The sequence below is a fragment of the Poromitra crassiceps genome (assembly GCF_964638095.1).
Source record: "Poromitra crassiceps genome assembly, chromosome: 10".
NCBI classification, from domain to species: Eukaryota; Metazoa; Chordata; class Actinopteri; order Beryciformes; family Melamphaidae; genus Poromitra; species Poromitra crassiceps.
Genome location: NC_139631.1, coordinates 16,352,667 through 16,368,131, shown reverse-complemented (window position 1 = coordinate 16,368,131; position 15,465 = coordinate 16,352,667). Strand labels below are relative to the sequence as shown.

Below are 15,465 nucleotides of genomic sequence, written 5' to 3'. Positions count from 1 at the left end.
GGGGCTTGCCCAGGGGTGGACCCGGATTCGATCCGACCTCCCCCTTCCAAAGCGCATGCGCTAAGTAACCACTATGCCAAGAGAGATAATCTCCCTCGACAGAGCTGGTTAACGGGCCTTTATACTGGAGAGTGAGTTTAACCAACCTACTCGCTACCACTCAGGACTCACGAGGACTGTCATTCGGTTTCACTTGTAATGAGCAATCTCTATAGTGACATATCTCTGGCTAGACTGACCCATGAATGTAATCCTTAATAGGAGCATTGCCGTAATGGCTGAGCTTTGGACAGGGTAAAGGGGCAACAATCTAGTACATAGGTGCTGGCATTGGATAGTGTTTGGACAATTGGGTAATGCCCACTTGCATGAATCTTGTGTTGTATCCCCATGGGTGCATGGCAAAATGAGAAATGTCTCTACAGGGGATGATGTATCCTTATTGAAAGGAAATCCAAGTCTGTGTTTCAAAACTTTTAATGAAAAGTGTAGCCTACAAAAGCTTGAATGAGCGGTACAGACAATTACCATATGATGCTGGGGGGGGGGGGGGACACAGGGGAAGTGAGTTAATTGACAATGGGGTGTTTTCTTGACACTTGGGACTTGACGACGGTTCCATGATCACTTCTTCCGGTGGAACATGTTCTTGATCCCGTCCTCCACAGTGGGTGCATCCCTCATGGTCATTGGTGCGTTTTTCAGCGCTGCTTCCCTCATAGTATGGTAAATGTACTCATTCTGTGTGAACATCCTCAACTCCATCTCTGTCTGCATGCGCATTTGCTAGGGTAAAGGAGATATCACCGTTTAGTTCATACACCCACGCAACAGTGTAGTATACACTGTGTGCTTTTTTTTATGACAACTTTCAGGTTTATTTAATGGTGACCACATGCTACCCCTGTAGGTGTAAAAATTCCAGCCAATAGTTTGACCAACCTTTCCCTGACTGATATGGGTTTACACTTCAATGTATTCACCCGGACATTGTGTTTCAACAGCAAATGCATCAAATGAAGGAAGTAAAGATGCCATTTCACAGGGTCTCTATGGTCTTTACCTCCAGGTCTTTGGTGATAGGATGTGTGGAGTCTTTGTGGTCTTACCTCCAGGTCTTTGGTGATAGGATGTGTGGGGTCTTTGTGGTCTTACCTCCAGGTCTTTGGTGATAGGATGTGTGGAGTCTTTGTGGTCTTACCTCCAGGTCTTTGGTGATAGGATGTGTGGGGTCTTTGTGGTCTTACCTCCAGGTCTTTGGTGATAGGATGTGTGGGGTCTTTGTGGTCTTACCTCCAGGTCTTTGGTGATGGGATGTGTGGAGTCTTTGTGGTCTTACCTACAGGTCTTTGGTGATAGGATGTGTGGAGTCTTTGTGGTCTTACCTCCAGGTCTTTGGTGATGGGATGTGTGGAGTCTTTGTGGTCTTACCTCCAGGTCTTTGGTGATAGGATGTGTGGAGTCTTTGTGGTCTTACTTCCAGGTCTTTGGTGATAGGATGTGTGGAGTCTTTGTGGTCTTACCTCCAGGTCTTTGGTGATAGGATGTGTGGGGTCTTTGTGGTCTTACCTCCAGGTCTTTGGTGATAGGATGTGTGGAGTCTTTGTGGTCTTACCTCCAGGTCTTTGGTGATAGGATGTGTGGGGTCTTTGTGGTCTTACCTCCAGGTCTTTGATAATGAGATGTGTGGGGTCTTTGTGGTCTTACCTCCAGGTCTTTGGTGATGAGATGTGTGGGGTCTTTGTGGTCTTACCTCCAGGTCTTTGATAATGGGATGTGTGGGGTCTTTGTGGTCTTACCTCCAGGTCTTTGATAATGAGATGTGTGGGGTCTTTGTGGTCTTACCTCCAGGTCTTTGGTGATGAGATGTGTGGGGTCTTTGTGGTCTTACCTCCAGGTCTTTGATAATGGGATGTGTGGGGTCTTTGTGGTCTTACCTCCAGGTCTTTGATAATGAGATGTGTGGGGTTTTTGTGGTCTTACCTCCAGGTCTTTGGTGATGGGATGTGTGGGGCCGTGGGTGATCATGAGAATGGCGTAGGCCTTGCAGATCATCCCGTGGCCGACCTCTATTTCACCAGCCTGCCAGTGGCTCACTCCTCCCCGCATGGTAGCCATGCCCAGAGTTGCATTGTTTGGGTGGTACAGTTTTCTGTCGGGAAGAATCAACATTTAGATTCAAATTTGAAAAATGGGGTGGGGGGGAGGTGTGGGGGTGGGGTGGGGGGTAGGGGGCGATGGTTGATTACGGCTGTATATGCTTTCATAATTGCTGGCTAGAGTGTGTCCATGATATAATCATCACTGGCAAGCAGTTTTGGGCAAGTTACTTTGGAAATGTAATTAGTTACTGATTACTGATTACTCCTTAAAAAAGTAATAAAAGTTACTTTATTGATTAATTTTTCAAAACTAATTAGTTACATTACTAGTTATGTCACTAGTTACTTTTTCTTTTCTTTAATACCCCCGAAAAAGTGACATACAACCAAACCAGCTCATTTTACAACTGAATCCACTTTATTGAAATTAAATACAGGAGTCCACAATCAGCCAAACTGCATAACTGTAAACATTGTAGCCTCTCAAACCTGAAGTGATGGGATACATGTATGTATGTATGTGTGTGTGTGTGTGTGTGTGTGTGTGTGTGTGTGTGTGTGTGTGTGTGTGTGTGTGTGTGTGTGTGTGTGTGTGTGTGTGTGTGTGTGTGTGTGTGTATGTATACACACACACAAATCAATGGTCTCTCCTGAGTTTTGTTTTTCTGGCAAGGCAAAAAAAGAAAAAAGTAACTTAGCATTACTTGGAGTAGTAACTGTAAGTGTAATCTGATTAATGTTTTGAAAATTGTAACACCTTACATTACTTAGTTACTGAAAAAGTAATCAGATTACAGTATCTGCCCAACACTGCTGGCAAGAATGATGCATTATTCATATTTGTGTACAGAGCAACCTAAGATTTTGCCATATAGTGCCATGATGTGTCCTACTCACGCGTATCCGTCCACCATTTTGCGGGCGTAAAATGCAGCGTCATTAGTGAACTGCAGGTAAGCCTGCACCTCACTCAATATGCTGCACAGCTTCAGCAGGTAGATGTGTGTGTCAGCCAAAACAGGTTCTGCCTTGGTTATGCCCTCCTTGCACATTTTTACCACCTGAGGGGAAGAACGAATTTGAAAAACAATTTGGCAGTGGGACAGAATGAAAGCTTATAAGAGAGACCTCAGAGAAACATCTTTGATTTGAAATATACAGTACTGCTTCAGATATGATACAGTACCTCATGGTAGTCACCCTTTAGGCGAGCCTGGTTGATCTTCTCCAGCAATTGAAAGCAATAATCTGATACCTCCTTGACCTGCTCTTCTGGTACCTATGAGTTGAAGATGGGAGAGGGTCAGTGACCGGAGTTTAATGGTTGAAGGCATCAAACTTTATTGATTGTATTGAACAACAGTAAGCTGACATGGAAATACACCACAAAAATATGCTCAGATTCTAAATTGTATGAAAACAATTAGAGTAAGTTTTATATCTTAGGTTTGACATACAGGCACCACCATAGAAAAGGTCTGAAATAATTTATCTTCTGTCTGGAGTAGACCTCGGACCTGCCAAAGAGGCCTGGCCGAAGACACAGACAGGCTAATAGCACCTTAGATGACAAAGGTCCCCATGAATCCTTAAAGGAAGAGTATTTTTTCTTGTGATTCTGAAATGTTTTTTAAACCTTTATTTTATGGTTTTCAATATAAAACAAGACAACACTCAGTACATTACACAGGATCACAGGACTTCATCATTAATTGTAAAATAAAATATACATAGACAGCGATAGAGTATTGTTTTTGAAGGGGAAATTCAGATGACCTGAAATAACTCTTACTTTTTTTTTTTGCTAATTTTTTTAATGGTAAATGAATGGGATTCATCAGGGGAACTGTGACAAAATTCATGGACAAATCAACAAGATGATTTATTTCATTACAGTTTTATGGTCTGGTTTCTCTCGGGCCAAAGAGTCAACTACATATATCAGTTTGGGGGGGGGGCAATCGTAGTAGCCTCATACCAAAGCATGAGAGAGCAGTTTTCTTATGCTTTGTTATGAGGCTTTGTTGGATTCTTTCGTGGTTGGAGGTTTAAAAGGCTTATGGTATGGCTCCACTGTGCTGTACGCTGCTGAACTCTGAAATGCAGCTGATAACACCTGGCACATGCTATTTATAACTCTGGAGACACACACACACACACACACACACACACACACACACACACACACACACACACACACACACACACACACACACACACACACACACACACACACACACACACACACACACACACACACACACACACACACACACACACACACACACAGAAAGAGCCAGAGAGAGAGAGTAAGAGAGAGAGAGAGAGAGAGAGAGAGAGAGACACACACACACACACACACACACACACACACAGAAAGAGAGAGAGAGAGACAGAGAGAGAGAGAGAGAGAGAGAGAGAGAGAGACACACACACACACACACACACACACACACACACACACAGACAGTGGACTGTTGATAATGGCGTTGACAGAACTGTATTGCCTCCTGTTTCAAAGAGTAAGATGATTTCAAACCATCCCATTCAATGTCATAGCTGACATAGCAAAGTGTTGTTGCCCGTCTTATTTTGATTGAAGATGTACATTGTTGGTACACTTTTTCACTACACTTGTACATTACTTCTGTATTAAATTGTGCTCCTAAATATCCAAGAAGCTCTCTCTTTTCTCTGTATTATCTTACTTTGGCCTGCTGAGCTTTCTTGTCCCACTTTTATGTATTGTCATAGCTGACATAGCGTAACACTTGACACTACACTTGGGAAATCTTTATGGTGTGTCATCATGGATTGATAGACACCTCTCACCTGTCAGTCGATTACGTAGAAAATTGTGAGCAGTTTAATATCGGATGTGTAATGACACATTGACATGCAGTTATGGTCCTGATAATCATCTTTCAATGTGTCTGTCTCACTGTTTCTCAAATGCATGCACTCACAAACGAATATGGAAGCTGAATCCATTGGGAGATATCTTTGCTTTAAATAGTTGCTCTCTCCTTCCTCTCATGTTTCCCCTGTGTCCTTATCACTCATTCCAGTTGGCCAACTAAAAGTATTGGGATTGGTTTGGTCCTTGTTTGCTCCTTGCGTAGTATAATCAACTGTAAGTTGAAAAGTATACACATGCGCACAAAGGCACAAACCTTGACTCCTTCCTCTTCCTTCCCCGCCAGCTTCAAGTCATCTTTGATGTGATTCTTGCAGTGCTCACATGTGCAGTCGAAGAAGTATTGATTTTTCAGCAGCCTTCCTCTGTCCTCTGACAAGTGCAAAAAGTCCACATAGGACACGGTCAGCTCCTCTCCCGGTTCAATCTTACCCAGGGAACGCAGCTCAATCCTGGGGAGGGGAAACACACAGTTACGGGGACTTCGAAATGCAGGCAGACAGCAGAAATGCATGCAGAATGCCTTGTTTAGTTTTCAGGATGGAGAAACGTCTTTTCTTTCATTTGCACTTGACTTGAATTAACTGACTAGGTGAACCCTGGTTCCATAGCATTGCTTTCACTTCAATCTGTGCAGATGAAGGAGTGCCCCCAATAGAGATCTGCATTTGATTGAGATGTGTGAGCTGGTTATGTGACAAGAAACAGTTGAACTTTTGTTGAAGTGTAAGCTACATTCATATGAATAGCCAAGGCAAAACCTCATTATGAATGATCTCAAATTCATTATGCAGGTATTCAGTTTTTTCATCAGTTGTTTTTTTCTTTTTGCAATAAAACAACTGTCTACAGCAGGAGCTCTGTGTTAGCACTGAAGAAGAATGGAAGAAGAAGAATATTAAGAGTGGAACGAAGAAACTCTTAAACTCACACAGCAGTCTGTCTGTCGGTACGACGGACAGACCCATAGACGCAGTGAGACACACGTGGACAAACAGAGAGTGGCAAACCAACAGTGCAACAGCAAAACCGTGTGAACGACAGTTTATGATAGACTGTGTGGGAGAGAGTCTAAAGATGAGATCTAAAGCAGGTACATAGATATAGGTAGAGAAACAATTTTAACAGCTAAACGTGACGCTAAGTTAGCTCGACAAAGGTTAGAGCATTCAAGTAGCATGCTATGTTGATAGGTTGATGTAGCTTTAAACATTGTACCACATCAAACCTTTACAACACATACTACAGGACTTTACTTTTTCACAAGTAAAGGGACGAAGTGGGAAGATGGAAGGTAAGGTTATGTTGATAGTTATTTTGATGAGCAGTGAACCATTTCATGTCTCATGGTGCTTCTATGGATTATACTTAAAAGAGGCTGAAGTTGAGGTAACGCACCTCGGTCGAGAGTGAAACATAGTATTCAGAGCCGATTGACTGAAAGACAAACAGGAAGCAGTTTACACCAACCTATCTACACCTAGCACACATTCACGTACTTTACACTTTGCACCCAGACACACCGGGCCAACGGTCGGCCGTCGGCAATGTCTGGGCCATCCTCGGTGACCGTCTGTCGCCTTCGCGATGTGTCCCGCACGATTGGCACTATAGTCGGACTTGTCGGTGCATGGCCTTTTCGGACGGTTCTACATTTCGAATCGTTGACAGTGAGATAAATGACTCTGATTGGCTGGTCAGCTGGTTTTCAACTTGATCTCATCTGATCATTCGAATACAATAATATTTTCACAATGAAATCCCCTTGAGCCTGTCGCTGTATGTATGATATTTACTCATTTAGTGCGGTTTCTCCTTATTTTTCCACCTGCGCTTCTACCTTTCTTCTTCAACAAGCCAAAGACCAGGCAAGGGCTCACAACACCTGTGCCATTTTCAACTTTTTATCAGACATATTCTTGATTAGAATATTACAAAACTGTTCAAGTGGTGAGCAAGAGTGTTGTGAAAATGGTCTGCAAACGCTGTTTTGTTTCATGTATCTGGTTTGTATATCTGCAGTCCTAAGGTCTCATGCAGCCACATAACGACGTCGGTGCTAGTTGACCGTTGGCTGTAGTCTTTGCGGTGTGTTCAAGTGCAACTTTTTGGCCCGGACACAGGCGATGTTACAGTAAGTGATGCAACAGTCGGCCTTCATTGCCACTAGTTCTTTGCCGTTGGCCCGGTGTGTTCCAGGCTTAAACACACTAAAACACGTAAACACACACATACAAAAAATAAAATAAAAATAAAGAATGCATTTGAAATTGTTTTCTGTGCTCAGAAGTTACAGCCAGTACCTGCTGAAAAAATATATTTTAAATGGAGAATTCATTGATAATCATTGAATAGTGCTTGACCTTAGGTGAAACAGCATTACCGGTACGTTACATACTTGCCGTGGTTGAGGATGACAGTGCAGTTCGGCCAGCAGTCGTGGTTCACCAGACACAGGTTAGGGAAAAGGCCCACGCCTACTGCCTGAAGACCCCGCTGGTCGCTCACATTGAAACCATTGCAGTTGACCTGAGGAGAGGAGAGGAGAAGAGGAGAGGAGAGGAGAGGGAGAAGAGGAGAGGAGAGGGAGAAGAGGAGAGGTGAGGAGAGGAGAGGAGAGGAGAGGAGAGGAGAGGAGAGGAGAGGAGAGGAGAGGAGAGGAGAGGAGAGGAGAGGAGAGGAGAGGAGAGGAGAGGAGAGGAGAGGAGAGGAGAGGAGAGGAGTGGAAAAGTTAAGTGGAACAACAAAATTGGCCCCCGGGCCGAACTTTGGACATGCCTGCAAATAGTGGAGGATTAACTGATGTCACAGAAGTCTGTTTTTGCAGTTTTCTGTACATTGCATGCACACTTCAATTTCAATGATCTAGTAGTGAGTCAGTGTTTGTCTCTGTTTGCTTCATATGACTCTTCTAACCTGTTCCTCCCAGGCCAAGAGGACAAAGAGGATGTGATGGGAAGGTTACTGAAGACAGCACATCTCTATATGTATCAACAGGGGTGGACTTAGTGTTTCGGGGGCTCTAGGCAAAGGTAAGTATGGGCCCCTCTGACATCCAACTCTCTCCATCCTTTCGATATATAATCCTTGTACTTTGATATATACTGTATAATGTATAGAAGATGTATAACCCACAACGTCTGATAGAGTAGAAGGGGGCAGGATTGAAATGAGTTATTATGACAAAAAGGAGTGTTTTTTAAATTATATTCTTGTCTTTTGTGGGGCCCACTGGCTGCTGATGCCCAAGGCAGTCGTCTATCTTTGCCTAATAGACCAGCCCTGTCTATCAGTATCACAGGAAAAGGTGGGAAGGAGAATACAGGGATGACATAAAGAACGCACCACTCCAAAAAGGTGTGAGATGTCGTTAACGGTGTGCTGCTTGTGTTTCCGGGCCCAGAAGTCCAAGAAGTTGTGGATGTCCACCTTGAGCTCCTGCAGCTCATCCTCAGGCATCTCAGTCACGTGATCCTGCAGCTCGTCCAGTGTGGTCAGCTGCAGGTCGGAGATCACGCTGCCTTCTTTGTCGAGGCGCAACATGATACGGGCCACCAACCTGACCACAATCAACAAAGACATGTGACCCACCAACCTGACCACAATCAACAAAGACATGTGACCCACCAACCTGACCACAATCAACAAAGACATGTGACTTCAAAGGTCAAATTGATAACAAGCGTGCGCATTAGTTCACAATGCGCTTAGGTGACTGACATACATGCAAGGTCCACTATTCAAGCTGTGGTTATTGACAAAATGAAATTTGCACCCCTAGTCCACTTGATTGGATATTTCATGATGTAACAAGAAGATAAGCATGAAGCATATTGGATGAGTTATTATATAATAGAATATCTGAATATGAATATTTTATTCTCGCTTTTCCATTTACCTTGCCCCATTACGTTACATTACATTACGTCATTTGGCAGACGCTTTTATCCAAAGTGACTTACAATAAAACATTTCTGTCAGCAATAGAGAATTCAACTATGCAACCCCCTCCCCCATTGCCTCCTCCTCCTGCTTACCGGACGCTCTCATTGGGTGCCTTGCCATAAGTCTTCATGGCAGCGCATTCCTCCTTGTGTTCGACCCAGCCGGCACGCTGGCAGGTACGGTCGCAGTAATGAGCAAATTTGCACTGGCCACACCGATGGAGCTTCTGTTGTCTGCGGAAGCAGCTGTGGCAAACCTTATCTGCTAGACTATAGGAGAAGAGAGGAAACAGAAAGATTTGGATGAGGGGATAGAAGGATGAGAGAGGTGGTGAGAAAACAATGCAAGAAAGACAAATATGATGTTGAATGACAAAGGACCAACTTGTTAAAATACGGGTAATACTTTTTGTTGCCACCACTCCTTAACTAAATGCCAAGTCGTATAAAAGAAGAAAAAAAGCATGCTAGAGTGCTTTCTTAGTTGCTATGTGAACTCTTACGGTAACCAGGGAACAAGTTAGTGATCTTGTTGGTTTTCTCCCCCTTTTTACATGTATTTATAGTAGTTTGACAAAACCTTTTCAGATAATAGCCTACATGTTGGTAACCATTCTATAAAAGCTATAATAGCCCTGACGATGTTATTTACTGGAATTATGGGCACTTCTGAAACACACGTTTCAGTACATGTAGGAGGCAGTACATGTAGGATGCCCTCTCAGATATCATTACTTTACAGACTATTTTAAGTAGATGCTCCACTAGTCTACTCTTTTGTTTGAATCTTACACACTGCTCTCATACAGGAACTGGGTGAAAAAGTTGTCAGTTACAATTTGCCTAATGCGTTATTATTTGAAAGCCCATGGAAACGAGGATGCCATTGATACAACTGAGCATTACTGGCTGAAAAACCAAGTCTGGGACTGCATGAACATCTGATCCTTGATAGAAATTGGATAGAGTTTGTCCGTCACTTCACTATCTCAAACACTACTCATCGGATTTTGACCAAACTTAAGGGAATGATGCATCTCACCAAGGGAATGATGCATCTCACCATGGTATTTTAACAAGGTGGTGGATGCTACAATCCCAGGCCCATTCAAGTTGACTGGCCCAGGCAAGGGATTAAAGTGTTTACTGTTGCCTTGTTCTGTCATGTTCCCAAAATATTTCCCCTAGAATGAATTGTCTTCATGGAGGCACAAGTGTGGGAAAATTCACCAACCCACATGATCAAGATATCAGATAATGAATCCCTCCTCTGTAAGCATGTCCCCCATGTGAATGTGTGTGATCAAGACTAAACATCCTCACATGCACACTTTAGAAACGGACACACACAGGCTGTTGAAGGTCGACTTCTCCATTGAAGAGTTTTGAGATACTCATTGGATAACCTGCCAGTTTCTGTTTTAAAATCCCAAATTAAATCATACATAAAATACATGTCGTTACCATACCTGGGTGAAACCCAGCACTGTCCTTGATAACTTTTAAAGTTAAAGAGGAATCTACAATTCAGCTTCCCACCTCTCCCCATAAATCACATTAACACATTAACACATCCTCCACTGAGTACACATCCACGACTTGTATAGCACTGTACCTGTCAAATACAACAGCTGCAAAATAGGGCTCCGAAAATATGACATCTCCGGCCCACATCTCCTTGGTGACCTTCAGACCCCTCCCCTTTCCAGGTGAGTCAAATATTTCAACGTTCTCCATGGTGAGATGTGGTGGATCCCGAGACGGAGACACGGGGCAGAGGGATGGTGGGTCCAGCCGGAGAGAAAAGACAAGTGAGAGAGAGGGAGGCTAAATGCAGAGGTGGGGTAGTTGAGGAACTCCTAGACCAATCTGTGCCCTCTCCAAGTATGACAACTGGCCATTCCACACCCAAGGTACTAAAATAGCCAGCCACCTCTTGACCTGAACCAAGCGGGCCAGAAAATGGGTGAGTTGGTAGATTTCTCACATTATTCTAATGAGAGATCAAATGTCTTGAGAGGGAAAGCTTGTCAATCCTGTCAGTCCTGTGCAGAAAGTACCTCCAGTTAAATTCACAGTCACACTCCTAGACCCCTTCACCAATTTGAAGTTGTGATCTTAGCTTTTTTAACGAACCAACTAGCAGAAATCCCCCCACCCCCATCATGAAGTTGGTAGGTGCCAGGTGCCATGGGGGATATTTTTGTCCTTCAGTTGGGCCTGTCTGTCAGGAGGCAGCAATGGTGACGCTAGACAGCTGCGGGAGATTGGACAGAGACCAGACAGAGCCCTATCTCTCTCCCTCTACCCTGTTCTGGTGCTTTCTCTAACTCTCTCTCCCTCCCTCCCTCCCTCCCTCCCTCCCTCCCTCCCTCCCTCCCTCCCTCTCTCTCTCTGTCTCTCTCTCTTTCTAGATTTCTCTCTCTCTCCCTCCCTCCCTCACACACACACACACACACACACACACACACACACACACACACACACACACACACACACACACACACACACACACACACACATTGTCTGTCTCTGTCTGTCTGTCTGTCTGTCATTGTATCATAATTTATGACATAACACTAACAGAACAACACCTGCCCCCCCCCCCCCCCACACACACACACACACACACACACATTCATTCTGATTAGTATGGAAATGCCCTCTCCATGTGTCTGCCAGTATCTAAGCCATGGTTGTAAAGGCCTGTCGTTTCCTACAATTTATCAAAATACAAAATTTGTAACGCTTTATTTTACAGCCCGCTAATTATGGTGTAACTAGTTTGTAATTATGGGGTACTCATAAAATAACAACGCTGTAGTAGTTACAGGGTAACAAAACAAGAAGTCCAGGAAGTAATGGGTAACAATTCTGTAAATTGATATTTATAAGGTAGTTATGGTGTGTAATTTTGTAATTCTATCATGTATGCCCTTGGCTCTCTGCCCTCTCTGCCTCCTCAACAGAAGTGATAACACGTTATTAGTTAGTCTGTTAGTCTGTTTTTCAGAAATAACAGACCTCAGAATGTGTTAATTAACCAATCAGAATTGAGTATTCAACAAAGCCATGTAATAACACAATAACCAACAACAATAAATAAAAATACACTTAGATTTTAGTTTGTATTCGATGGTTGGCTTTTTGTAATTTTTGGACAGCACTTCGGCCTACCTTTTGTATAATTTCCAAATTTTACAATGATATCAGGCTGCACAAACAAAGTGTCAGTTGCCCTTTAGGTCACTGACCTGTTCCTTTGAGCACATGCTTGGCCAATGTTCAAGTGTCCACTTGAGCCTGTAACTTCAAGCTTTAGTGGTTGACCTAAGAGTTTATGAAGAATGAAACATCAGAGGGGAGTGTTTCGCCATTGATTGCTTTACCAATAGAAACTTTATACCTTATAAATAGCCAATAAAACACACTTGTCTCTCTGAATATACGCATTCTTTACACATATCCATGTTACAAAGACAATACAGCCAACAAAGGTAATTTCTCTGTGACACACTATGATGACATCAACACACTAAAAAGCAAATGACCCAAGAGATCCCCACCCGTACCTGAACTGTGTCTAGATCACATTTATTTTCAGATAGGCTAACATTTACAATGCAATAAAGAGGATCAGGGGGGATGAAAAATCTGATTCTATCCAGTATTTACTATTTAGATATGGAGTAGAATGGAGAAGTATATGTTCCAAAACTGTATATATGAAAATAAACCCTGTGTGTTACAAAGACGTTACACAAAGAGGTCTTCTTCTAAGTCAGCAGATCAGAAAGAAGGGGACATGAGTGCTGGGGATCATTCGGGCCCCAAAGTGGCCGCCAGAGAGAGCCAAAGCCAGCATCCTACCCCCCCCCCCCCCCCTTCCTCCACGTCTTGTAGCTCTTATAGAAGAGGAGTGGCCACATCTGAAAATTTTATTTCTCAGAATAAAGTCAGAATGCCAGAATTTAATTCTGATGTTAATCTCAGAACTCTCTATTTTTTCCCCTTCCCCACGTGTGACCCTAATCCTCTTCAGCAAGCTCTGGATGTCAGGCTGATGGTGGACCACTGCATGAAGATGTTGTTCCACCACTGCCCCCTCATGGACAAACAAGCACACATGTGACAGAAAAAAGTTTGGCCTCTTCTTTGGAGATTGGCACGTTTTATTAACAGTACATAAACAGCGTGCACATGAAAATGACTAATTGAAATTATTAATTTAAATAAAAAAGTACAACACCCTCATGTTGTATTAACATGGAAACTGGGTTGAGGAGTGCATAACAGGAACAAAACTGTAAATACTTTATACTAATAGGTGATCACTTGGATCGCACAGAAACATTCCTGAAAAGGCAGATAGGCCTAATTTAGGGTATTTTCTTCAGATACACATATGGTAACCCTGTTGCCGGGTTGCCCTGACAGTATGTCAGCAGATGCCTGTATTTTTCCTGTTATAGCTATCAAAGAGTCTCTTTAGCAGGATGTCCTAACACCCTGTATGTTCTTGTACATGTGTTCTGCACATGTTAGGATTGTTGATGGGCACTTTTTGGGCCCTTATCAAAGCTAACCTTGGAAGTGTCAGTGCCAAGCTCTATCCACTGAGCCACACAGGACAAGTATGAAGCTGTGTTTGTTAGTTTAGCGGTGCATCACACACGCACACTCACCTGCTGACATGTGTGTTTGTGTGTGTGTGTGTGTGTGTGTGTGTGTGTGCGCGCGCGCGCATGTGTGTGTGTGTGTGTGTGTGTGTGTGTGTGTGTGTGTGTGTGTGTGTGCTTGCTCGCGCGTATAAGACTATATCTCTCCTATATGGCATAAAGAACTCCTACTTAGCCAGTTCTCTGTCTGGCTATGAAGGTGTACAGCCTGATGAATATGTTAATTCAAACTCAGACTGACACACCTTATTATTGTTAGCATATTGTCTTGAATAGTAACACACATGTTGTCCCAAACTAAACACACAGAGGTGGTGGTGGGAGATGACTCATCCTTTTGAAGAGTGCAGAGCAGGCTTATTACTGTACTACCATCAAAAGGCAAGCTTTGAGTTTTACTTTGTTCAAAAGTCCTATTTCTAGACTGCTGTGAGCCTGAAGGCCATGACCCAGATCTGGAAGGGGGGGGAATGCATACACAGCAGAGAGACCTGCAGACCAGAACCAAGGAGATCCACACAGTCCTGAATTCCTGCTCAAGCCCAGCAAGATCTCCAAGCAGGAAGTGAAAGAGGAAAAGTGGAAGTGGAAGGAGGAAATGAAGGTGAAGGAGGAGGAGAAGAGGAGGGTCGGGTTGGAGCAGTTGTTTTGGGAGTGTGTGGCAAGGAACAGAGGTCAACACCACTGGACACAAGGGGGATCAACTTGTAAGGATGATCTCAAATCTAAATAAACTGCACAGAGCAGGACCAACAAGCGGGGAGGCACAAGTCTCTGACAGCATTGTGTGATGAAACTCAAATTCTGAGTGTTTACTGTAGGTGTACTCCCCTACTGAGCTGTGGAGCTGCCCTGCATGCCTGCTTTGGTCTTTGGACCATGCTCTCTCCCATCCTATAGGGGGCAGCCAGTCAGAGGCCCACTTTAAGCACCACAGCATAATAGGCTAGTAAGGAAGAGCAGAGCAAGCGAAAAAAATGCTTTAAAAATGAATTAGGTAAGGACATACAGGACACAGGAGAATAAAGAATTAACGATAACAATTTTCCAAGAATACAAAAATGCAACAATGAAGTTGCCAACTCGACTCGATCCACCAGAGCCGTCACGAACGGAGACTGTGAGGTTCCACTTAGAAGAACCTTGTTTGGTCAAAATGTGCTGTCCTTTAGAGGCTACACAGTATGGAACAGCCTACCCCCTTCTATAAGGGAAAGCTCAAGTCTGGTCACCTTCAAGGGCCATCTAAAGGCGTGGCTGAGACTTAACCAGTCCTGTGACCATGTGTGACTATGCAGGATGCTCACACATGCTGCACTATCTTTTACCATGAATAATTTATTTTTCCTCTGCTCTCTTTTTACTAATTGTACCATTACTAAGATTGTATATTTCCTATGTAATTATGTGTTTTCTCTGTCACTTTGCTTATTTTCTGAACTACATCAACCTGCCAAGGGACTGCCGATGGAAACTAGCCTTCGGGCTATAATCTGGCATATTTACATGTACTGTCTGTACTGTTCATTAATATGCACTGTCCCTTTTCAAAAAAATAAAAAAAATAAAAGTGTGTTGTAGTGTAGAAGACTTTCAGCCTTTCCTATTGTTTAGTTTGAGGTTTGCTGTTGAAGAACATTGAGGTTGTGAAAGGTCTAAATTCAAGACAAGCCAGGGAAGCTCAATGTACCAGTCACCATGAAACACACACACACACACACACACACACACACACACACACACACACACACATATATATATATATATATATATATATATATATATATATATATATATATATATATATATATATATATATATAT

The 15,465-nt window shown here is 43.2% G+C and overlaps 1 protein-coding gene across 1 annotated transcript; it reads right to left on the bottom strand.

The window, feature by feature from the left end:
- Window positions 1-517: 517 nt before the first annotated feature.
- On the bottom strand, window positions 518-10,748 carry smyd1b (SET and MYND domain containing 1b). The gene is made up of 10 exons (XM_083644965.1): window positions 10,579-10,748; window positions 9,057-9,233; window positions 8,365-8,578; window positions 7,418-7,548; window positions 6,418-6,456; window positions 5,276-5,471; window positions 3,289-3,381; window positions 3,000-3,163; window positions 1,984-2,152; window positions 518-786 (listed from the first exon to the last, which is right to left on the bottom strand). Exons 1-10 carry the CDS (start codon window positions 10,698-10,700, stop codon window positions 625-627), a joined length of 1,467 nt encoding a protein of 488 aa, XP_083501091.1. The 5' UTR covers window positions 10,701-10,748; the 3' UTR covers window positions 518-624.
- Between the last annotated feature and the right edge of the window lie 4,717 nt (window positions 10,749-15,465).

What these genes read in the sequence shown, in the direction of transcription:
- smyd1b (XM_083644965.1), bottom strand. Translation starts at nt 10,700, where the DNA reads ATGGAGAACGTTGAAATATTTGACTCACCTGGAAAGGGGAGGGGTCTG. An exon ending in GCACCCAATGAGAGCGTCCG is followed by an intron (nt 8,579 to 9,056) that starts GTAAGCAGGAGG and finishes GATTGTGGTCAG; the next exon opens with GTTGGTGGCCCGTATCATGT. An exon ending in AGGAAGAGGAAGGAGTCAAG is followed by an intron (nt 3,382 to 5,275) that starts GTTTGTGCCTTT and finishes TTCAACTCATAG; the next exon opens with GTACCAGAAGAGCAGGTCAA.